The sequence below is a fragment of the Amblyomma maculatum genome, chromosome 5 (genome assembly GCF_055883805.1).
Source record: "Amblyomma maculatum isolate TAMU_Amacu chromosome 5, ASM5588380v1, whole genome shotgun sequence".
Taxonomy (NCBI): Eukaryota; Metazoa; Arthropoda; class Arachnida; order Ixodida; family Ixodidae; genus Amblyomma; species Amblyomma maculatum.
The window spans coordinates 155,980,720-156,005,100 of NC_139348.1; the positions used below are offsets into that span (position 1 = coordinate 155,980,720).

The 24,381-nt window shown below is 44.1% G+C and overlaps 1 protein-coding gene across 3 annotated transcripts in view; it reads left to right on the top strand.

The window, feature by feature from the left end:
- Positions 1 to 7,834: 7,834 nt before the first annotated feature.
- The window catches only part of Pdk1 (Phosphoinositide-dependent kinase 1), a 41,877-nt gene continuing 25,330 nt past the window's right edge, over positions 7,835 to 24,381 (top strand). The window contains exons 1-7 of one of the 3 annotated variants that reach the window (XM_084604787.1): positions 7,835 to 8,215; positions 8,294 to 8,391; positions 13,944 to 14,147; positions 18,882 to 18,924; positions 19,646 to 19,792; positions 20,650 to 20,794; positions 22,054 to 22,148. In XM_084604787.1, coding sequence (XP_084460913.1) covers positions 8,368 to 8,391; positions 13,944 to 14,147; positions 18,882 to 18,924; positions 19,646 to 19,792; positions 20,650 to 20,794; positions 22,054 to 22,148 — 658 coding nt within the window. In that variant the 5' untranslated portion in view covers positions 7,835 to 8,215; positions 8,294 to 8,367. Of the gene's footprint in view, positions 8,392 to 13,943; positions 14,148 to 18,881; positions 18,925 to 19,645; positions 19,793 to 20,649; positions 20,795 to 22,053; positions 22,149 to 24,381 lie in introns of all 3 variants that reach the window. The other 2 variants (XM_084604788.1, XM_084604789.1) reach the window with 2 other exon arrangements.

A 24,381-nucleotide genomic window follows, 5' to 3' on the forward strand; every position in this document is an offset into this window, starting at 1 on the left:
TAAGAGCGATTATATCGTTCTGGGGTGCGGCTTAACCGAGAGAACCACTGTTTGGGTTCCATACACCTGAATAGCGATTCGTCCCCTCTTTTCGCAAGCGAAATGTGACTGCAAAGCGGAATTCGTCTACAGGATTTCGCTTGTTTTTGTAATTGAACCCCAATTTAATTCCTCGGCCTTCATTGATGTTTCGAGAAAATACTACACGTGCAGAACGCAGAGCTGACGGGAAAATAATTTAGAAACGTTAGAGTCGGTGTACTAGTTGTGATGTATGGATGCGAGAGTTGGACTGTGAAAAAGGCTAACCGCCGAAGAGTTGACGCGTTTGAATTGTGGTGCTGGCGAAGACTCTTGAGAGTTCCTTGGACCGCCAGAAGATCAAACCAGTCGATATTGTCGACCATAAACCCTGACTGCTCATTGGAGGGTCAAATTCTAAAGTTAAAGCTCAGCTGCTTTGGTCATCTGATGAGAAGAGAGGAGTCGCTGGAGAAAGATTTGATGTTGGGAAAGGTTGAGGGCCGCCGGAGAAGGGTAGGCAGCGAACGCGATGGTTAGATGGCATCCTCGAGGCACTGCAGGTGAAGTTATGTGATGTTAGGAAGATAGTGAGAGACCGGAAAGCGTGGCGTGATATGGTCCATAGGGTCACGAAGAGTCGGACACGACTGAACGACTGAACTGACTATATCTCTGGAAAAACAATCGCAGGAAGAAGATAGCCCATGCCATCCATACTCTTCTCGAAAAAGACTCAGAATGCAGAGAAGGATATTCGCGGTACATTTTTCTCCGTTCACAAAAACGCTGGTCATCATGCCAGCCTGAAAGCAATAAGACGGGTGATTACCAATACCGGCTGGATAGATAGCACTACCGCATACTCCAGAGAGCGAATTCCGGGGATTGAAGGACCGGGTGCAGATTTCGAGTAAAAGCGAGTCATTCGTTTTGCATCGTTCTACCAGGGGCGACAATCTGGCACAAAGAGCACAAATATGCCTCACTTCCGAGCTGGTAGTGGGTGGAGGTTGCACACAAAACTACTACGTGTCGGCGAGATATCTGGCAGCACCTCTTGTCAGTTTCCCAAATCTCTGCAGTAGGATACAAATTAAAAAAAAAAAAAAGAAATCCGTAGTTGCACATTATGGGCAGGGGTTCGCGGCATGTATATTTCTCTGCTGAACAGTAAATAAGCCAGAGGCATCGATATTTTTGCTCTTTTAATTTGGTCTGATTGTTAGCTTTTTATTTAGGTAACAAAAAAAAAAAAAAATGCCTTAACAGCCGACTATTTCCTTTCGCGGAGGGGTTGCGTGTGTCAGTTACTACAGACTTGGGTTGTATCCGACCATAATGACAGTGCTTGAGAAAAAAAAAAAAATTATTTGGGGACCCCATCGTGGTAGACTCACTTAGCCGGGAAGCTTTGCAAGCCTCTCCATGTGGGAGCCGAAAAAGTAAAATGAGCTGCCCTGCATGGTCGCCCACATGCACAGAACGTGGCGCATGAGCGTACGAGCACATCTATTTGAAGAGCCTGATTCACATAAGTGCTCTTGAAGAACTCCCGAACGAACCGCGGAGGTCTATTGTCGCATCTTGCCCGACGCATGCCCCACGAACCGGGACCCCCTCCTCCGAAGGCGACGATGAAGGCAGCTAGGATCCCGTTAATAATAATAATAATAATAATAATAATAATAATAATAATAATAATAATAATAATAATAATAATAATAATAATAATAATAATAATAATAATAATAATAATAATAATAATAATTGTACCCACCGTCATTATTATTATTATTATTATTATTATTATTATTATTATAATAATAATGTTATAATAATTATAATATTATTATAATAATAATAATAATAGGCGGCTAGTGAGGAAAATGACCACTGTATTTGAGCGCTGAGAATAAGTCGCAGTTTGCAGACCAAGCTAGGTTTAAACTCGTGTCTCGTCTTTGCCACTGTGGGCAATCCGTGCCATACCACACCATACCATAACATACCCATACCATACCTTACCATACCATACCATACCATACCATACCATACCATACCATACCATACCATACCATACCATACCATACCATACCATACCATACCATACCCTACCAATTCATCACAGCAAACTTAGCGAACAATTACTCATCCCTATGCTAACGGAAACATACACGATACCAAGTCAATATATCATTCTATGCAATGAGACAAGTCAACAGGGCATATGAAGTATCGTCCAGATATCCTCCTTCAACTGTGGGGAGTTCAAGCTCCCCCTCAGAGAGAAAATGAAAGTTAGGAGTATGAAATAACAAAGAAAAAAAGAATGATATATAGTTTAATTGATACGTAGACTGTTACTGTTTTCCACTCATTAAAAAGAATATGAAGACAGGACCCTAACAAGAGAGAATTGCGATCACGAAATACAGCACTAAATAAGGCCGACGTGATATCCACACTGATAGCTAAAAATACTAATGGCTGTAAATTCGACAACAGTATTTTCGCGAGAAAATGCGATGGATTCAAGAACCTCTGGAGTGGAGGGGACGCCATTGCGGGTGTGTGAAGCCGGCTGAGCCAGCGGCGACCATGTTGCAAGGGGCAAAAAGCACGCGGCGCCGGTCTGCCCAAGCGCTTCGCGCGAGCACTTGCGCGTGTGTATATTTGAGAAAATTTTAATGAAGTGGTCTTGTCATTAAAATCCTTTATTTTTTTATTACGTCTTTATTTCTGCTTACGGTAGGCGTTTACCTTGCGGCAGAACTAAGTTGCTTCATGGATGTAGGGGTGGGGGAGCGGTTAAGGGTGGGGGTGAGGGTATGGGTGGGGGTGAAGTTTGGGATATATATGAGGGACCGGTGTCCACTTCTTCCTCGAGGTAGGGTCGTCCCGAGGTCGGCTCCGCGAAGTAATGGCCTGGTCCTTCTTCTTCCTTGAAGTAAGAAAGAAAAGTTCGCCAGAGCCGGGTTGCGTCTGATGGCCCGATGTGCGATGGGGGATCGACCCATGCCTGCAGGGTTGCAGGTCGAAGCCCGCCCGGGGACTTGAGTGCTCTCTCCCGTACTGCGTCAAAAGTAGGGCAGCTCCACAGGAGATGTTCGGCCGTGCCTCTGGCCGGGCATGTCGGGCACTGAGGATTTAGACTGCCGATTTCATGTTTCATCTACCTTGCACTGTGATAAAAGTGGATGCAATCGGCGGCGATACATATTGTTCTCGAGATTTAATCACTGCTTCTTAGATCCGAAAACAATTCCCCGCGCTATCAAGAAGAGCCGCCTTGCGCACATAACACGTTTGTAAATAGAGTTTCAAAATTAGAGCACACCAATTGATGAACACTGTTTAGGGATGAGAATATGCCCCCTTAAACTTCTGCATTGCGGTACATACACTACGCTCAGAGCGTTAAAATTTTATCTCCATATTTGAGCGGCGTTCGTTGTCTGCGTTAACAACACGCTGCAACAGGTCTGTTACTTTAATGGCATTAATAGCGTTTGAATATTATATTAACACTGCGACTTCTAGAACTAGTGCGACATCTTTCAAACTCTTTTGGCTAGCCTCGCGAGTCAGAAAAAAAAATTAAATATTTTTGAAGCTGCAAAAATATGTCGCTGCTACAGAATTTCTTGCACAGAAATTAAGTGCAGGAAAAATAAGCGAATAACCGCTTTGTGTCTTCCGTCACATTATTGCTGCCAATAGCTAACCGAGGTGACGTACCAAGCGCTTGATCTGGGTTTATTGTTTATTTCAAGCCTCCCCCCCCCCCCCCCCCCCCCGAAAAAAAAAAAAATATATATATATATATATATATATATATATATATATATATGCATACATGAAGGAAAGAAGCGAGTCGGTTTAGGGGAAAGATAATTAAACACAAAGTAGAAGAAAAAACAACGTGCCGATGGTGGGAACCGAACCCACGACCTCCGAATATCGCGTCCGGTGCTCTTCCAACTGAGTTACATCGGCCGCTGTCCCCCCTGCTACTTTCTTGGGTATTTATGTTGTCTGTATACGAACTTTGAGAGTGTTCACCATATATATAACGGAAGCTCTTAACACTCCTTACTGCTGTGAATGCATAAACATTGAGTGCAACAGTGTCGCTTCGGCCGTGCGTTTATTTTAGCCGAGCGATACCACCGCCTGTTCGGCTTGCGTAGTTAAGTCTCTGATTTTGAATTATACTTGTAGAAATCTTTTGAACGATATATGATATGATGTTCTAGCCTATGTTCAATTGTTAATGAAATCACGTAATTAACACTCATTAACTAATACCACAAAATACTATAGCGCAATATATCGCACTCGATATACGTATAAACGATATATGATTTGATGCTGTAGCATAAATGTTGAATTTATTACAAAGAACTAATAAATAAATACAAATTAATACATACGATGAGTCTAGTGCAATTATGCTCGACATAAGCTATTCAAAGATTTAACACGAGGCTGTTATACTCGACAAAACACAGCGCATTTTTACGCATCCTGTACATGCCACGTATGAGGCAATAATGCAATGCACTAATATTTATTTATTTTTCAATTTCTTCTGTCGAAATTTTATCCCATGCGATATAAAAGAGCGTGAAGGTGTCCAGACAAGTGAAAAATAGCGCAGAGCCGCAAATGGGGCGATATATACATAAGGTAAGGTGGAGTCCAAAGTCAGACTCCGCCGCACCACTAATGTATTGCGGGGAAAGGGGCGATATATAAGGACCCTTCGGAGATGCGTCTTTCTTACCCCTTGCAAGATGGCGGATGCCGGCTTCACTTTTAACGAGCCATCTCTACAACCTCCTTGGATGGATTATACAGCTGACGCGTAGTTTTGGGCAGCGCTGCGTTTCAACTGTCGGCTTCCGCAGGAGGAAAACATTAACTATAACATCCATTATAATTTAAACAGCGCGAAGAAGAAGACACAGGACGTGCATTAACTATAACATCCATTATTAATTTAAACAGCGCGAACAAGAAGACACAGGACAAGATAAAAGGAATTGCCACAGTACAAGCGCTGACTCACAACTATGCCTAAGCCTTTACTCCAAGGCCCAGATAAAAACAAATATGACGAAAACGAAACAATCACATGAAACAACCCCTGGGTTCACTTGCTGCACAAAAAGTCACTCAAAAAAGACATCTTTTTGCTTGAAAGAGCAAGAGAAGTCTTGCTGACACACTTATTGTCCGTTGAAATAAAATATGATTCAACTATCTCTCTCTTCATCTTTTCTTTGTGGCGATACAAAATCCTAACCTGCTCAAACATAGGCGTGCAATTCTTCTTCTCCTTCTTCATTGTTTCACATGAATGGCAATGTGAATGTGAAATAATGGATGTTTACCAACTCGCCCAACAAAGTATCTTGATTAACTATAGCCTCACATTACGGATTACGATGCCTCTTATTATGCCCTTAGCTACCCTTTACAGAGTGACCTTCTGATCTTAGGTTGACCTCTCCGAATAACCAGAGCAGCGCTTAGAACGATAAGCATTTTAACGCGATAGCATGGGAACGTACGTTACGCCGAAAATCTGGCGTCGGCGTTGGATTGGTTTGGATTGGCACTGAGGCTTCCCTCTTTTTATCAGGTGGACAATAAAAATTCCTAGCCAAGTCCAAGTTGGCGTCGGCGATGGTTTCGCCGGCGATGTTGTGGACGAAAAATCACGGGCACGGCGCTGGTAGCTGTCATGGCCGAACACCGATTCTTCGATGATTTGGGCGACTTAACAAGACCTCATAGCATCAGAAAGATGGGTAATGAGCTGCCAACTGTGGTTACTCATTTGAGGTGGTAACTGAGTGTTTGTTCCTCCATGCACATGCTGTCAGCCAGCAGGTGCAACCACCGGCGCGCCCTGATGTGTCCCTGGTATGTCCTCTCACCAGAGCGCCCATGCAGTGGGGCACATCCTCCTTCCTGCGGATAACGTTTATCGCACCTTCCGGCATTGTAAACTTTCACCTATGGGACGCGAGCAGGCCGCCGCCTCGCAAGAACCAACCTTCCAGTGCTCGTGGATGCCGAGACGCTCATACGGCTCGTTTGTCACGCATCGATATACCCCGAGGAGGGTCTAAAAACAAAGCTCTTTAATCGACGACAAAAAAGAGTCCTTGATACACGGAGAAAAAGTCTCGCGTTGCAGCTTCCTTCCCTTATAGCAACTCGATCGTGTTCCCTGTATTCATCATTGTGCTCCTCTCTCTTCTCATTTATTTTGTCAACACATTTTCTCAATTAGCGGGCATGTCCCCAACACAGACAATTTATGCAGGACACACCAGAGAGCTCCAATTTCCAAACAAGGCACCAAATCATTGTTTTTCACGTACCCTATATTATGATCGCCTCTAATCTATTTGGCTCAACAGACAGACACCAGCCGCCATGGTTCAGTGGCTTGAAGCGTTCGGATTCTGACCCAAAAGTCGAATTCCCGAATCCTGGCCGTGACGGACGCATCTAGATGTAGGTTGAGGGCTGATATTTAGGCGGGGACATTCACTACGGCATACCTAATCTATCCATCGTAGCTCCTTTTGCTCTTCGGCCACGTGACATGTCTACGTCACTACGCCCCGCATGCCGTCATGTTGTGGTCATGTTGGGCACCCACAGAAATTGCTCATGAGGAAGCGCTGTGTTTATCGTAGAACACGGTGTATCATAGAATATATAATATAACATGAAATTTCACTTGAATTTTAGTTGTCAACGTCTGTGTCTCATGTTTTATTGCTTCTGTGCGCATTTACATTCCCGCGTATTTTTCCTCTTTGTGTGGTAAAAAGGAAGCAGTGATATGGGGTGTTTAGTGAGGACTACATACACGGATACAACAAAATAAGAAATATACATATGAAACAAAAAGAAAGCGAAAATTCATATGCGCGTCCTTTTCAGTTAGCCCTACAGACTAGAGTCAGAACTGCCGTTGTTGACGCGTTACGCTTTTACAACTTGTCACTGTGCCGAAAAAAAAAAGAGAGAGAGAGAGAGAGAACGTGGATGTGCGGGGGGTGGTAAAACGATGCTCCAATCTCTTTCACAACTGCTGATATTACCACTTTATCAAGATGTCAGACCTGGGTGCAAGCGCTTGTTCACGTACGCACTGGAGTGAAAATGAACCAGAAGCCCTGAAGTTTAATTTATTGCTTACCTCGAGTAATGCACGTGCTGCAAGCATATGGTGCAACCTTTATTGTGAAGACAGGAAATGGCAGTCATCTGCTTCGCTTGACGCGAACTATCTCCCAGTGGAACATTCACGAGGAGAGGCAAGAAAGAAAAAAAAAAAAGTACTGCTGCTCTTCACTTTTCCGTATTACGCCCATCCTGGAAATACGCTAATAATGTGCTTCAAGAGCTTGTTTGTCTAACGGCAGGAATAGGGGCTCATCTGTCGGTTCCCCCGGGCTCGCTCGTCCTATCTGCATAAGCACGAGCCCGTGCTGCCTACATGCAGCAGGCTTTATGTCTGTCGTTTTGCGTATTGCCTTCTTTCTGATTTACTTTTATATTTTTACGAGCACCGCTGTTCTCGCATCGGACGATTCGACGTGCAAGATGACGGATGTCTCGAGAGAGAGTGCGCGGACTCGCGCGCACACAAACACACACAAACCAAATGCCCTGCGCTCTCCAGCGACGTAGCGAAAACATGTGCTTCCCGAGTGACGGTCGCGTGACGCACTGTCGATGACGCAGAGTCCGGACGAAGGGCCTCTGTCTGCGCCGGCGTCGCTCCGAAAAGAACGCAGTCAGTACTACGCCGGCCCGACTCCGGCATGTTGGTCGCCGCCGCTCGCGGAGCGCACTGCGGTCCTTCCTCTGGCAACCGCCGCCGGCCGCCAGCGCAGACCAACAAAACGTTAGCCACCGCCGTTGTCTGGCTTTTCGGGGGTGCCTTGTATTTTTCATTCATGTAGGCAGGCCCCGGCTTCGTCGTCTGCTGGGCGCGTGTCAGAAAAGAGCAAACGAGTGTCCTCTTTTGGTTTTCTTTTTTTCGCACCCTCGTGCGGATGCGTTCGGCGGGTGTGTTGTGTGTGTGGTTGTGGGGGTGCCGGCACCTGTGTTTTCCCGTGACCCGTCGTCGTGGTGCGTGTGCGCGTGCCGTGTTGTAAAGGTGCGTGCGAGAATCGACGGTGAGAGCGTCATTGGTCACCGTGCTCGTATAACGGGACTCGCCCCTTTACCACCGCAGTGGCAGCCACAATGACTTGCAGCGGGTAGTTGTAGCAGGGACCCGGCGCCGGTTCGCCCAAGCACCACCGGAGAATGTCTGCGGCTTCTCCGACTGAGGTAAGAATCGCCACCTTATCAGCTTCGATGAAGAGCTTTGTTTTAGTCGTCATCTGTGCGCAGTGTCGTGGCAGAGGCCCATGTGTTCTGCGACGGGTGATGGCGTCGAAACGACGCTCGGCGCTCGCAGTCCCGTACGTCGACGATCGGCGGATCCGCGGTGGGGCTGGCACGGGCGTTAGGCCTAACGCGGAATGTCACTGACCTTTGTCTTGCGGGCCGGCTTGCTTGTTGTTCGTCTGTGGGTATGTGCGTGTGCGCGTTCTCGGGGAAAGTCCCCACGGCCGCATCTCACGGCGGCGTCGGAACGCCGCCCGTAACTGTGCTGCTTTGCTTTACTTTTGTTCTGTCCGAGGAATGCGCACGGGTTTTCGAAGGTCCCGCAGGACGGTCGTCGGCCGGTACCGTTGGTGGGCTTCTCGCGAAAGCAACCAGACAGCAACAATGTATCGTTCGAACTGCATTGCTACTTCAGTACGTATAACGCTCTCTTCGTTTTCTATGACCGTTCTATATTTTTGCTGTTTGCACTGGCGATGGAAACTAGGTTGTCTCTCTGTCCAGCATCCTTGCTCGGCATGTAGTTCAAGCCGGTTTACTTTTGCCTGTTTACATCGAGTAGCAATTTTCAGAAAGCGCTATTCAATGGTGAACCCTCGATTCAGTTTTTCGCAGGATAGGGATCATCTAGCTCTTTTCCCGTCGGTTCTTGTTCGAAAGTGCGGGAATTTCAGGACGACTCTTGGAGATGTGTCGACACTGGCGAAACACGGAGATAGGAGAACGACCTAGGATAATAGTAATAATAAAAAAAAAATGCTTTCCTTTTATTTTTGCGTCGTCAGATTGGTGTATTATCGGCCAACTTGCACGCTTTGTGGACTTTCAGCAGTCCGCCGATAGTGCTGAAGCGCGAAAGTGTCGCGCGAACTGTATTTTTTTTTTCTTCGCAGCGGTCACGACCACCTTATCGATTTTGCTTGCGGCAAAAAAGAAAAAAAAAAAAAAACTTCCAGAGAAATGGAGAGAGCTCCCGCGTTTACAACAGCGTAAACATCGGGGTTCGCAGTCGCCGATTGTTGAGAAATGCGCGGTCCGAGGAGAAAAAACAAAACAAATGTTTTCTGTCTCGTCTGCGTACTACATACGTCGCTGAGTCCGAAGTGCGCAGGCGTTTGGCGTCACTTTTTTTTGTGGTCTGCTGATTCGGCTGCTCATCTTTTTCTCTCGTATTTTTTTCTTTTTTTTTTTCAGCTTTCGTCCCAGACCGTAAGCGACGCGCGCACTCGAACCATTCATTTCGTTGTGTCGCTACATCCGGTGCGGTTTGCGTTCAGTGACTTTTTGTTGTTCCGTACGGGGGCCTCGCGCGTGGCGCACTTTTGTCGGACTGTTGACGCGCCGTCCGGGTCTCACGATCCGTGTTTGTGCTCGCTAGAAAAGGGAAAAAGACTGACATCTATTTCCGTTTGTGTGGTGCTCAATTACATTGTCGCCTGTTCAAAGTTCATCGTTGATGTCCTGCCGAAGTGCTGGTGGAATGACTGGCATCTCTACTCAGCTTATGTCTAGGCTGTAAGAGCTTGCTTCACCGATACGGGGATTGCTTCACGCTAGCAGGTAGCGTCTGATAACGCGGCGCAATGTCGCTCACTTTCTACAGCACGCCGATTATATATTGATAGCTGGCGCAATAATCAGGATTGCGCAAGTGCTGATTGTTATTGCAATCGTTGTTTCTATTCCGGGTGCTTAACGTTAAGCACCAGGTTTGGGTGAGAGGTGGTTGATGTAGTTATATGCTTGAGGTACTGGGACATTCAGGTCAAGGTTTCGGTTTACGTCCCATTCATCAACGGCATGTCGCAGCAACTGGCGATTTGCAGTTAACTGCTGGGCGCTATCTCTCTTGAATCGAGAGGCAACTCATGGTTAAACTAGTTAGCAGTTAGCTAATCATGCTTTCGACTCTAGAGCCTTAGAGCCTGCTTACAGTCTCTGGACCAGCAAGCGTCAGGTTTCTGCATGGCAAATAGCACACGGCTCTCCTTGTTCACGCATTTCTCATATGTTTAGTTTTTCCTTTGTTGAATATTGCTTGTTGCAGTTTCGGTGTGGCATTTCTGGTCTTTTGTTTTATTTTTTTCTCTTCTGTTGCGCATATTTTTGGTTTATTCGTTGATTCGAACTCCTTGTTATTAGCATGACTTTTTGTTGATTGAAACAGAAAGTTGGTTTTTATTTGTAATGCCCTGCCATTGACTCATTTTCGTGCTTGATTTCATGGCACACTTGCTTGCCCACTTATAAGACAAAGGATGACAGTACATATGTGTTAATTAAGCAGCTAGTTTAATTTGCTGCTGAAAAAAAACAGCATTTTTTTGTGAATAATGCCGTGATGCATGTACACCTTGTCAACTAAGGTTATGCAACAGCTTGTAGAATCTCTCACAGCCACCTTCAGTAGTTATTTCAACGACATTGAATGAACCACTTGTGTAAATATTTCCACTGAATTGCAGATGAGACTGTTATGCTAGTGCACAAAAAATGTACAATACTTATGCATCAATCATCTGTGCAGGCAGGGTATGGAAGGAGTAAGTCTTGTGTGGTATGAAGAACATGCACGAACGTGGAGTCTAGTGCGTTTTGCCCAAGAGATCACCCTTTGTTGCCAACCACCTTCGATGCCAATGAAAAGAGCAGAATATGCTGAGGGGCATCAGTTTCTACCAACTCCCGAGCATTTGTGATGCATGTTTTGCTGGTTTGCGTAATGGCAGCCATGGTACTGAGAAGGACCCCTCGTAGGTACAGGTGCTGACATAAGTAAATGGAGCACGCTTTTCTGTTCAAATTAAAATTTCGCCTTCTGCACTGGAGATAAAACAATATTTGTCCAAGTAGAATGGCACTGATGTCTACTACCGGTGCGTACATACCACGACTGCCGGTTTCAATTGTGCATCAATTGTGCAATGCGTGAAAAATTTTAGAAGGAAATAGCGTGCTTCGTTTAATGTCGTCTTCACCGGTACATGCTGCCAACCAAAATATCGACGAGTACAGCAAAGACAATAAGTAAAGCTTTAAGACACTCAGGGAAGCGGAAGTGAGCTTGGTACAGCATTGAGAAGATTACTCTAATGCTTCTGTTGCGCTAAGCATTGGTGTAGCCTCGATTGCCACTTGAGCTTCAGTTGCAATTATGTGGTCATGGCAGCGTCAAATATTCCATTCGGTTCTAAGTGAGGTTGGAAGTCGCATTTGAAGGGACCGCTGCTGTGCTGTTTAATCTGCTAGCCCAATGACATTTGCCTCTGTTTTTTGTTTTCTGGTTTCATGACAGTAGGGACACAGATATGCAGTTTTGCTGTACAGATGAATGAGGTCGGAAAAAATGGCAACTAAGCACAAATTCACACTTGCTCTTACTCAGGTGCCTTTGTACTTTATGGTTTTCAGTTGTAATAAAAGGAAAGTGCTGGATTTTTGTAGAAGCAGCTGTGTAATGATAGAAAAGGCCTGGTTAGAGTGTTTGAAAATGCAAATTACAAGTTAAAGCCTGGTTCTTTTTATTTCTGGAGTGGAATGTGAGCAGATATTTAGATTTAGATAAAGAAAAAATACATTTCTGGGTTTCATTTATACTGGCCTCTTGAGCTGATGAGTTTATATTCTATGTTGGGTTATTATCTGCTCCTCTTTATTGGTTTGTGGTTATGGGGTTTACTGTATGAAGGGACTTTTTCAGACTTGCTGTATCCTTGTGCAGGAACTGTGCACAGCAACACGCAGCGGTTGCGAATAGATCGCAGCAAAACGTTTTTCTTCATACCTTCTGCAAGGGCTCTGGTTAACTTTGACCTCCTGGGTGGGGTTCTTTAATGCGCACTGACATCACACGGTACTCGAAAATGCAAGGTGCCCATGTACTGTGCGATGTCAACGCATGGTTAAAAAGAAAGAAAACAGGTGGCCAAATTATCTGCAGCCCTTGCACTATGATGTCCCTCATGTCCTGAGTAACTTTGGTATATTAAATCTCGTATCCACAGCAAAGTAAAAAACGAAAAACTTAATTCCTGTTTTGGTGTTGCGTGACATTTTGCTCACAGTGCCTAGAAAGCCAGTATGCTGGGTAGGGGGAATCTTTTTCGAGTCTTCTGTTAAGACTGGCGGAAATCCATTGAAAATGCCAGAAAAAGTAACATGCCCTTACGTTGGGAGCTGTCTCACCAGGCGAAATAAAGCAATCAGAAAAAAAAAAAAAATGTTGTGGAGGGCATTTAAGAGTGTGTATGTACTGTGGATGTGAAATACTGATATGGATTAAGATGTGGATTATTGCAGATTAGTAGTAGTTAAGTGCATATGCTGCAGTGGCTATTTGTAGCACCACTGCAACCGCATGACTGTCCCAAAACATCACAATACTGCTTTTTCAGGACCACTTTTTCTGAACACTGCTGCCAGCACTGCTTGGTTGCAGTGCTAATGAGGCTTATAAAGCTTTCACCATAAATGCCTATAAAGTGGGAGAGCCCTTTCCTATTATCCTATGTAACAAGCTGTCCTGGGGTCATGTATGTTAAAGAAATGAATGAATTAATATCATTTTTAAGATGATTATTTCCAAAAACTGATTCACTCACTAGCCCATTTTTATGGAGACAGCCTTTTTATCAATCAGAATGCAGTGTAGAAATTTTGATGTGTTAATGGCATAAGGATGAATCAGTTTTGAACAAGAACATCTTTGGTGGAAATCCACATGGTTGGATTCTTGAAACAAAATAAAATAGAAAACTTACACCAACCAAAATTTTATTATTCTACCCATCGTTTCGGGACCAACTCGTTCCCTTCATCACAAACGACTGGTAGAGTAAAAAAAACAAAAACATTTGTTTGGTGTAAGGATGCATCATCCCCCAAACTTTAATCAGTCAGTGCGGCTGCTAGAAATTTGACCTTCCAAACTAGCTCCCTCCTGAATCTATTGCTTGCCTCCTGCTTGCATGACACAAAGGTTGAGCTGTGTCCCATAAAGAAGGCTCTAAAAATGTAGGCGACTACCATTTTAGTGAGGCCTAATGGTATTTAGAAAGTTCATAACTACTGCTTATTTGAACTGCATAGTATTAGTGAACATATTAGTATTAGTATTAGTGAACTGCATAGTCTGTGTTATTTGTAAAGCTATAGATCTGAGTAGTGGACTTGCATCAGATGTTCAAACCACTTAATCGCTGAAGCAGTGGCATAGGATGTGAGGGAGCTCTGTTTTTTTGCCATAAGTTGCTAAGCTTTCCATGGTAAAGTATGATAACATGAGAAAATATTTTTATAGAAAATCAGATTGATCGATTGATTGATTCTGCATTTATTCATTTATATTTACCTCACAGGTCACAAAGGGCATTGGGTGAGGTGATAGAATTTTTTTTATGTTATTAGAATTGATTGAGGAACATAACTGACATAAGAAATGCATAGAGAAACCCTAATTTAGCATTTTTTTCCCCCTTGTGTTACCCCTGTAGAAGAAAGAGCCTGTGGATGTCCCTCAAGCCGGAGCCGCTGAGATGCCCACGCCTGTCTCTGCTGCCTCCACGTCAGGATCCACACTACCCAACAATGTGGCATCCACGTCCAAGGAAGGTGGCGACGAGCCGAAGCAACCGGCCAAGATGAGCGCCAAGGACTTCATCTTTGGCAAGCTCATTGGTGAAGGCTCCTTCTCCATGGTTAGCTGCCTTTCTTTCTTTGCCGTTTTCTGATGACTGTTGGGGAATACTAGCAGCTTTCGGTCTGAGATGATGCATGTAATGTCCCTCTTGCTTCGATTATTTGTCGCTTAATTTCTTTAAATGATGTGTCTTTCTTTTGATAGGTTGATTTTAGCTAATCTAACATATTGAACCAGCGAAAGACACAGAAACACAAGAAAAGAAGTACTTGGGACAGCTCTTATGTATACGCAGCCTTTGTCAAAAGTACAGAATCCACGGCTTATGTTGTGTTAGTTGTCAAGCTTGGGAACATTCCAAGTCTCTTGGAGATGAGAGGAACTTGTGTCCCGACCTCTCCGAAGTTCATCATCATCATCAGCAGCAGCAGCAGCAGCCTGGCTATACCCACTGCAGGGCGAAGGCCTCTCCCATATTTCTCCACTTCACCCGGTTCTGTACTAGCTGCATCCACTTGACCCCTGCGAACTTCTTAACCTCATCCGCCCACCTAACTTTCTGCCGCCCCCTTTGTGGAAGCCCGAAGTTCGGGCTTCCACAAATGCTAAATGAGTCCCTTAGAAGCTGACCCTTGCCTGGACTCTGAACTTCTGACAAATTAGAGTGAAAGAGCAGGAAAGTGGAACCGGTTGGCTTTGCTGCATGTCAGGTGGAGTGATGAAATTAGAAAATTCGCTGAAATAGCTTGGCCACAACTGGTAGAAACGGAGTAATGGGATGCCAGCAGGAGGGTTCTCTGATCTGGGGCGTACACTCAGCTAAGATAATCATGTCAATGGTGATTATCCCCAGACAGCACTGTAGTAGTCTTAGTAGCACCATATTTAGAGGAAGGCATTGTAGCACATAGCTGTACACTGCCGTACACTAATACAATGAAACAGAGTTGTTCACAATCTGTTATAAGTCAGCATAGCATGCAAACTTTCTTATTATATAGATACCTAGAGGGTTCCTCCTAATTCTTCTGAGAACAGTAGTTTTAGTAGCACCATATTTAGAGGAAGGCATTGTAGCACATAGCTGTACACTGCTGTACACTAATACAATGAAACAGAGTTGTTCACAATCTGTTATAAGTCAGCATAGCATGCAAACTTTCTTATTATATAGATACCTAGAGGGTTCCTCCTAATTCTTCTGAGAACAGATACCTTAAGGGTTTCTCCACACTTTTGCAGTGTGTTATTTAGAAATTTCAAAAGGGATTTTAAAGTTCACAGACCTGTGCATTTGTTGAAACATCTGGTGATAACTATATTAACTGTGTCATGGCTGAACAAGAATGTGTGTGCCCACTGTGCATTTCTCTGTGAGGCTCAGAAAATGTTAGTAATATATTCACCCATTTTTGTTTTTACTAAGCTGTTGATTTGGAAGAGTAGAAAGGTTAGGACATGTGATGATTTGTCTTCGAATTCATTAAAAGCATGGAAATTTTCTTTTGCATGTTGCCTTTCTCTTTGTGGCTTGAGTGTTGAAACAGTGCTTAACCTGTGTGGCACGTTATTCTATTTTACGCAGAATTAACTTTTTTTTTCTAATTAATGGAAGGAAACGAATGAAGTTGTTGAATGCAGCAAGGTATTGGCACTTGTGCTAATGCAATCATTTGCCGTGGATCGCGTTGCAAATTGGTGGCAATTATCAGTAGACTTATGTGCTGTCTTTTTACAGTGTGATTCAGATTCCTCCACTTCTTTCACCTTTTAGAGTAATGGCCTGCTGTAGATTGTCACTTGATAGATGCGGCTGCATATGGACGTATGTGCACTTTTGTGCAGTACTGCTCTTTCTTTGGCTGTTACTTAGAGCAGTGCTGCAGGCACTGTTATCAGTGTTATCACTTTGAGCACTGTTATCCACAAGAGCTCTTTCTGCGAGGCTCACTGGTGTGGATGTGATTAGGAGGCAGGCAGTGCTTTGTAAAGATGGAAAGGCAATACGAGGATAGCTGCCTCAAGACATGAGCTGCTTTTGTGCAGTAGTGTTTATCATTCTGCAGGCATTGCTCTTCTTGCTAGTATGTTTTTCAGCCTATTGGTACATCACATAAACGTCAGCAGCTGCAGCAGTGAAAGTAACGCGTTTTTCTTATAAACTTCAGTCATAAAAAGAAAAAAGAAACCTGGGATGTGTTAGCAAATTGTGTTATGCTATATGGTTATGCTATTTCGTTATGCTATATAAATGAACCACCGCGGCTACAAAAGCAGTTGTGCATGTTCATTTCTTTGACATTGCTTGCAAGTGTTGCATGTCTACCAGATATCCCCAAATTTCTGCCACTGATTGGCTAGGAAGGCCTTGAAACCACTGTGCTTCTTTTAATAAGGTAGTTGGCCTGCTTGGGTGGGTTTGACCATGCTTCGCAACTCGTTGCATGTTTACGTGCCCATCAGATCCACCCTTTCTCTTTATTCCTTGTTTCCACTAGTATGGCTAGTGCTGGTCAGGCTAGGCTGCTTTCGGGCCGTTAAGTTCATCACGATTATCCTTCCATTTATTTCTTGGCCAAATGTCAGACTTTGACTCAAGTGGTGCTTGACCGCTGAACGCAGATAATTGATCAGGTTATTGGTGCTTTCAAGAGTGGTGGCACAGGATAGCAGGGCTGTGCTTTGCTTGTACTGAGAATTTTTCTTTTGCTTTTTGGGCCAGAGCTTTGTTTCACCCTCCCAAGATTTCATGGAATTTGAAGAGTGTTTTCCTTGTGCCCATCCAGACATGATTGGCTAATCTAATCTCTTGTAGCTGAGCCCACCAGAAGCACACTTTTGCATTTGACTCTCTCGGAACTATTTCTTTGCTGCTCTGAGCACATTGACCTTAAGTCGACAGTAGCAGTGCTTTTACCTGACACGCAATTTTACATCAATATTTTCAGGTTGTTAGAGGCTGACAATGTTTAGTGTAAATTTGTTGTTCTGGCCAGGAAATAAAAATCCTGCTGAAGAGCTCAAGTATGCTTTCAAGCCTGCTATCCCATTTGTATCTATCCTTAAACTGATGAGTGTTTCTTCGGCAGTTGTAGTAAGGTCACAAATATAAAGGCCTCTGGTATTGCTGAGCAGCGCCGCAAAGAAAAAGAGAGTGCTCATACTTTTCACGCCCTCCCAGCTTGAAGTAGCTGTGGTTGCAGTACTCCCCATAATCAACTCCACGTGGTCAATTTTTCCAGATCCCTCCACTACGGCATCTCTCGTAGCCTCAGTCACTTTCGGACGTTAAACCCTTAAATCAAATCAAACCAAACCATTAGTGCTCCTTCTGTGGTTCAAATGGCCAAAACCGACCCGGATCGCAATTATTTCAGATCGCATATTTTCTTTTTTGGACGAACAATCAGCGTGGCACATGTTCACTGGTTAGGAGACGCACTATCAAGCTTTTGGTTTGAGTGGCCGCTTTAAACTATGGAATCTTGCGAAGACCTATTTTTTTGGTTTCTGCAAACAGTTTTACAAGGCTTTAACAGTTGCACCTGTGAAGGCTCCATGCTGTTATGCAGGTGAAGTTTGTTGCAGCTGTGGACTACCCTTCCTCTGGTGTTATACAAGAGAGAGTTTTGAGAAACATGCAAAGCTGTGGCAACAGTCAACCATATTCTGTTCCCACGCACGAAAGCTTTGAAAGCCAAGGCAAAAGTATCGCTAAATAATTTTATGAAAGGTGCAGTCTTGCCCACCCCAGCTTGCTCCAGGGAACGGAAAGAAGTTGCGGGTACCAAACTGATCGTAAGATTGCTAAAAGGGACAGCTAACTAACATGTACTGCGTGTTGTCCTTCAACAAGCAGACATACAGGCTTATCCAAAACGACAGGAAAAGTAAAAATTGAATAATTCGAAGAATGTGTAATACATTGCAGTTTTTCACAGAAATGCAGAAAAAGAAACGCATGATTTTTATTACAACGAAAAATTTTATTGCTATATTTGTCACCAACACAATTGAACACAGTTTGAAAGCTAAACCACTACCTTTTGATGGCAAATGTAACTATTCTGGTCAGTAAAATTTTTCATTATCACAGAAATGTTTTTTTGTTTTTTGGTAAATTTCTGCTTTCTGAAAATAATTCATCACATTACTCTCCATACAGTTAGAATTTTTATTTTTTTGTGGCTTTTGGATCGCTCGGTAGCTACCCTATGTTTATGAATCATAGCCTTAGCCACTTAATGCCATGAAAACGAATACAGCACAGCTTAGCAGCACTAATTTGACCTCAGTCCTAATGTGTGAAAAGATGCGCACGGGCATTTTTGTGTTAGAACTGTGAAGTCTCCATCATATATGTCTCTGAGTGGCAAGAGCGGTAAGTAGGGTTTGTGGTAAAAGCTCTACTTACTAAATTGCCCGTAAAGTTGGCTTCTGGTCACTGTTTCCTAACGTAATAGTGAAACCATCTCAAAGACTGCTTTATTGCCTCCATCATTTGTCTACCTGCGAAATTTGGTGTCCCAATCCTAAACTTTTGCACTTGCCTCTTCCTGGGAAGTATGTTGTCACTGCCAGGCACTCTTTACTATTCTTTACTATAACTGTGTATAACTGATAGTTGTTTTTACTATAGAAAAAACAACGTACAGTCATCTATGGAAAGTGAGCTGGGGCTGCAGTTTCACTTTACTGTATCAGTTTTATCATATTAGAGTTCACCATGCTTTTTTAAGTGGTTGTCCTTAGGTGGTCCTTGTACTGAACCATTTTATTTTCATTTTTGCAGGTGTACCTGGCCAAGGAGATCCGTACCAATAAGGAATATGCAAGTGAGTGTCTTGTATATAGCTGACTCCTCTCCTTTTATTGGCATTTTATGTATCCCTCTGTAAGCATTTCAAGTTAGATGGTGGTTGATATCATGTATTGTCTATACTTGTTTGCTTTTGCACACTATGCATGCAATCAACCACCTTACATTTTGTCTGGAGCAAATTCATACTTAATTTTTCTGACAAAGAAATTTCACCTCGCTAGAAGCTGCTTTGTTTATTGTCTTCATCTGCATCTTGGATTGATGCCACATGGTGTTAGAACTTTGTTGATTTATGCTTTATAGGAGCATTTAAGTTTTTGTTGCATATTTAGGCGTGCGTGGGCGAGTGGGAACAACAAAGAATTGCTGCATTCACTTAGTTGTATTCACAGTGGTCTCCCCTTAATTTGAACTTGAGGGGGACAGAGGATTAATGTGAAGTTTGCAGGTTCAAATTAAACGGGAGCCTTTTACCAAACCTTCAATTCTAGTTAACTAAATATAAAATTCAAGCTACATGAGTCCGCTGTATTGGTATCTCCCAACTTGTTGATGTGGTGCTTGATCTCTGCCGTTTATCTTGCTTACTGTAACTTACACTATTGCAGCACTTAAGTTCGTACAACGTGATGCACAGTGGGGAAGATTGGCATCAGGCACACATTTCAATAAAACATATTACATGCCACCTTGATGTCTAAGTGATGATGCCTTTGCGCCGGTCTCTTGTACAGTTAAGGTGTGCTACAAGCAGCACATCCTCCGCGAGAAGAAGCAGCGAGCCATCATGCGTGAGAAGCAGATACTGCGGATATTGAGTGCCCGGCCACACCCGTTCTTTATCCGCCTCCACTCCACCTTCCATGATGCAAACAAGCTCTGTATCCTTTCTATCGTGTTTTTTGTATCGTATCATATTGTATCGTGTTTCTATCATGTTTTGTGTCGTGTTTGGGAAATTGGAACCAAACTGGAAACTAGAAATGGATAGCGAGTCATGGTGGTGCAGAACTTGAGTGAACTGCAGCGGTGGCCTAAGGGTTGAGCACTGGTTGCATGTACAGAAGATGCAGGGCTTGTTCCTTGGTACCACTGGGTACTAAAATTTGTTTTGGCCAGGTACCCACTGGTTCTCATGTGGGCCATCTCCTGGCCTGGTGCTGGGCTTCTCTTGGGTGAAATGCTTACAAAAACATTCATGGGAGATCAGTGCGATTGATGTGTAGGAGGGCATATTAACATGTGGGCTCAGATGTAGTGAGCGCACTGACTCGTGGCACCCTCTTTATGCATTGATACCAGCTTATGCGTGCACCAAACTAATGTTGGGGCATGGGCACAGCATGAAAGGCTGGAAGTTTAATACACAGTGAGAAAGTCTGCAATGATGGCTGAGTGGTCTAAAGGAGTAGCAAGCAAAGCTGACCTCTTTTTAACGCTGCTGTGTGTTTGAATCCCTCTGAAGGCTGTAAATATAAGTTATCTATTTCGGCTCCTGCCTTCTCGGAGGCTTTAAAGAAAAGCCAGCGAACAGAAGGTATTGATGTGGGTGTTCGGATGCTAACGCATTAAAAAGAGTTTTGGACTCGGCCCTGAGCTGACGAAAAGATACATTAACCTCTGTGCTCGTTGGCCAAGGTACCTTTGCGCCAATAAATCCGAACTATCATGTTCGTCGTCATACTGATTGACGTTAGCTGCCGTACGTGTCAGCTTTCCTTAACCTGCATTGCTGCAGATTTTGTGGTTACCTATGCAAAGAACGGTGAGCTTCTGCCGCACATTGTCAAGTACGGGTCGTTTGACGCGGACGTGACAAGGTTCTACACCGCCGAGATCATCTCGGCGCTGGAGCACTTGCACTCGCTGGGCATCGTGCACAGGTGAGCAGCTGCTGGTTTGGTGAGACCAACTCATGCTTCTTGTGAGGAGCCTTTAGAAGCAGCATTTGGCAGGATTGGCACATAGGAAGCTGTTCTAGGAAAGGGACTAAAGGCACGCAGATGACGAGTGGAAGTTGGCCTGTGTCGCCATATTGCTTCATTCTGATGATGAACAGGTTACTTTTGCTGAAAACGGAGCCTTTTTAAACTAGGGAATGCCAAAGATAATTAGATGCGTTGTTGCCAGTGGGGATTTTCGCACAAGTAAACTGCGACAGTGCCAAGGAAGCTGTTTCTATGCAGATCCCTCAGGCCAGATTGTGCTGCCAAGAATTTGCAATTGCCCCACTGGGGTGGCTCTGGTTAGAATGCTCGACTGCTGTGTCCAAGCGTGCGGGATAGAATCCCGGCCACGGCGGCCGCGTTTTGATAGAGGAAAATCGCAAAGACTTCAAAGTACTGTGGGATGTTGGTGCGCGTTGGAACCCCAGGAGAAATTTCCGGAGCCCTCCACTACAGCATCCCTGATAGCCCGAGTCGCTTTGGGACAATAAACCCTGAAAACCAAGCCAAACCGATCGTTTATAATTTGCGACGACGGAGTGAACAAATAATGACCATAGTGATGTTGCAAATTTGAATCGAGTTGTGGGGAAAAAAATGTTCTATATGTTGAAATACGGTTATTTTGGCAGTAAATGCGTCTTCTGCTGAAGAACAAACATCATTATAGGCACAGAAAGTCAGACCGTTGATTTTTCCTTAGAACAAACAGTGGTTGGATGTTCCTCATTGTTGCTGTAAAGGTTGAGGTTAAACCATTTTAAGCTCTACTGACCTTTTGTACTAAAGTTAAATTACGTATTTAGCAAGCTTAGCATTGTTGGCCATTGACCAGATGAATATGCCAGTTGACATTTCAGGTTACATGCAGGGTTCTTGTTCACTGTGGTGAACAGTGAACCTATTGTAAATAAGAAATCTAGTATAATTGTGAACAGAAATCTGATCTGATTGTGAACTAGGTGGGCTAACTAATATTTAACTTAATTGATAGTCTCGGATTGGTAGTGTTGGATTTTATAACGATGCTGCTATATGATCACACAGTATCCATCAAGACTGCGATAACTTAACCAGGCTGGCTACTTGCCTTGAGAATGAAATTCTTCAAATGGATGCTCTTTGTGCAAGCAGCCAGACTAGCTTTGCCTTTCTACCCGTTGGGGTGAAATCTGCTCCTTTCTTTTTCTCGACAGGGACCTTAAGCCAGAGAACATTCTTCTGGATGAGCGCATGCACATTCAGATCACCGACTTTGGCTCCGCGAAGATCATCTCCCGGGAATTCTGTGGTGAGGCTGCGCTTTGCTTTCACTGACTAAACCTTTGTGATTTTTGTCTTCTTTGGACCTAGTAAGATTGTAATTGAAATGCTCTCTTTGCTCTGGTTCTGTTGTTTATGTGGTTAGACGAGAGAATGTGATGGTATGGAAGTGGACCAGCGTTTTGGTGTCGTCGATGGTGCAGTCGAACCTCGATATAACGAAGTAGCTACGGAACATTAAATTAGTTTTTTTACATTTGATATTCGTTTTAAAAGCAGACATAAAAATTGGCATTTTGGCTTGTGCAAAAGTCTCGATACTAAAACACACTATTTTAGGCTTCAAGTCCATTACGAGATAATTCATACCCGTCTCTTTGTGGCACTTAAAAAGAAAAAAAAAAAACGTAACATAGGAAGGCCAAATTAAAACAAAAATGTTTGTTTAGCGAAACAGGTATATGCCCCCGTTTATTTGAAAAATGAAGTGATCTTCATCTGGTGGTTTTCCACTGTGTTCATGAGGATAAAATTTTCTACTATGTATCTGTACGACAGGGCTTTGTTAACTTCGGTGGCGTTAGACGGTGGGAGTTTCTCGATGTAGCTGCGAAGCCTTCTGACCATGTCCACGGTGTCCACACTGCTTGTCGGTCGTACATCGGGCTCGTTGTCTTCGCAGCCTCTGCTGCTGTCCTCCTCGGGCAACATGACGCTATCCACAATTTCCTGGTCTGTGAGCTCTGGAGCCATGGAATCAATATTTCGTTGGCTGAAACGAATTCTTCAAAAGAAATTTCTTGGAGCCTCAACCGATCTCACATTCTGCCCGTCTCCACAGAGCCTTCACGCTAATAAACTTCAGCCAAGCAAAACGAAACCGGCGTCGGCAATACAGTTCCTTACTGTTGACTGCTTGAAGTTGTTCCACGACCCATATAGCATTTCAAGCACTGTTGATTGGCACCAGTCAATATCAAAGACTAGCTGCATCATCAATTGCTTCCGATAACTGCATTTCAGAGAGCATATGATGCCTCTGCCAACGGCTGTTGGCGTGGGAATTGTATTTGGAGGCAAAAAAACAAATACGTGCCTTCAACGCAACTGACACTTTATGTGCCGAACTGTTATCTAATAGCAAAAAGACCTTCCTGTGAGCCTTGAGCCAGTCTTTGAAAGGCTTGCACATCATCCAGGCTTTTCCATGCACATCCAGGCTTTTCCATTTGAAACATAGTTGACTAGTGAAGTCCAGGCACCTGGGGCGTGCAGACTTGCTGATGACGATATGACGGTAAGTCTTCTTCTCTTTTCAGAGCCATCCATGTTGACGGCAACGATGACTATTACCTGGTTCTTGTTTTTCTCTCCTCAGTGGCAGGTGTTATTCTTCACTGCCAGTGACCGCTCTGTAACAACTTGTAGAAGATTCCGGTTTCATCAATGTTATTCGCATTGCGCTCGTCATACTCCTGGAGCAGAGGCCAAAAGTTCTTAAGCCACTTTTCGCATGTGTTGATGTCTTCAGCGGACCCTTCGCCAGACAAAATGTGACTGGAAATCTTATGCCTTTCCCTAAAACATTGCAGCCAACCGCTGCTAGCATGAGAGTCATCATAGCCTAAACAGCAGGCCAGGCTGATAGCTTTTGATTGAAGGAGTGCTCCCGAGACTGGCAAGTTATGCGCCCTCATGTTTTTAAACCACGCAAACAGAGCCGCTTCCACATCAGGGTGGTGGCACGGCCTAACGCACTCACAAATGGCTTTGAGGGCGTTCTCAGCATGCTCTGCATTGATCTTGTTTCTTCCACTTAAAATGGTCGACAGAGTGCTCGGCAAGATAAACTCTGCAACTACATCCTTCTTCTCTGTCTCAAGAGACGGCCTTGTGCTTCGTTGCCATTCGGGCTGATCAGAGATAGCAGAGACCCTACAGCAGGCAACGCTTCAACGAAACGAATGGCGCCACGTGGCAGCACCATGCCGGTGTTGCCGGATGCACTCACTTTCCTTCGTGATGATGGCCGTTTGGGCAAGTAGCGCCTGATCGTCGCCACATACAGTCGCACTTTTCCGGTGTTTGCACGTTCTGGTCACAGGTGGCGTAACCTGTCAAACTCTTGATTCTTGCTTTGGATGCTGAAAACTTGCGCAACTTTTTCATACTGAAACAGCTGATGTATCCATGGCTTTTCTTTCACATTTTGTTTCGCTTTTTTCGTGCTACCCTTCCAGTTTCGAGCCTCACGCAAGTGA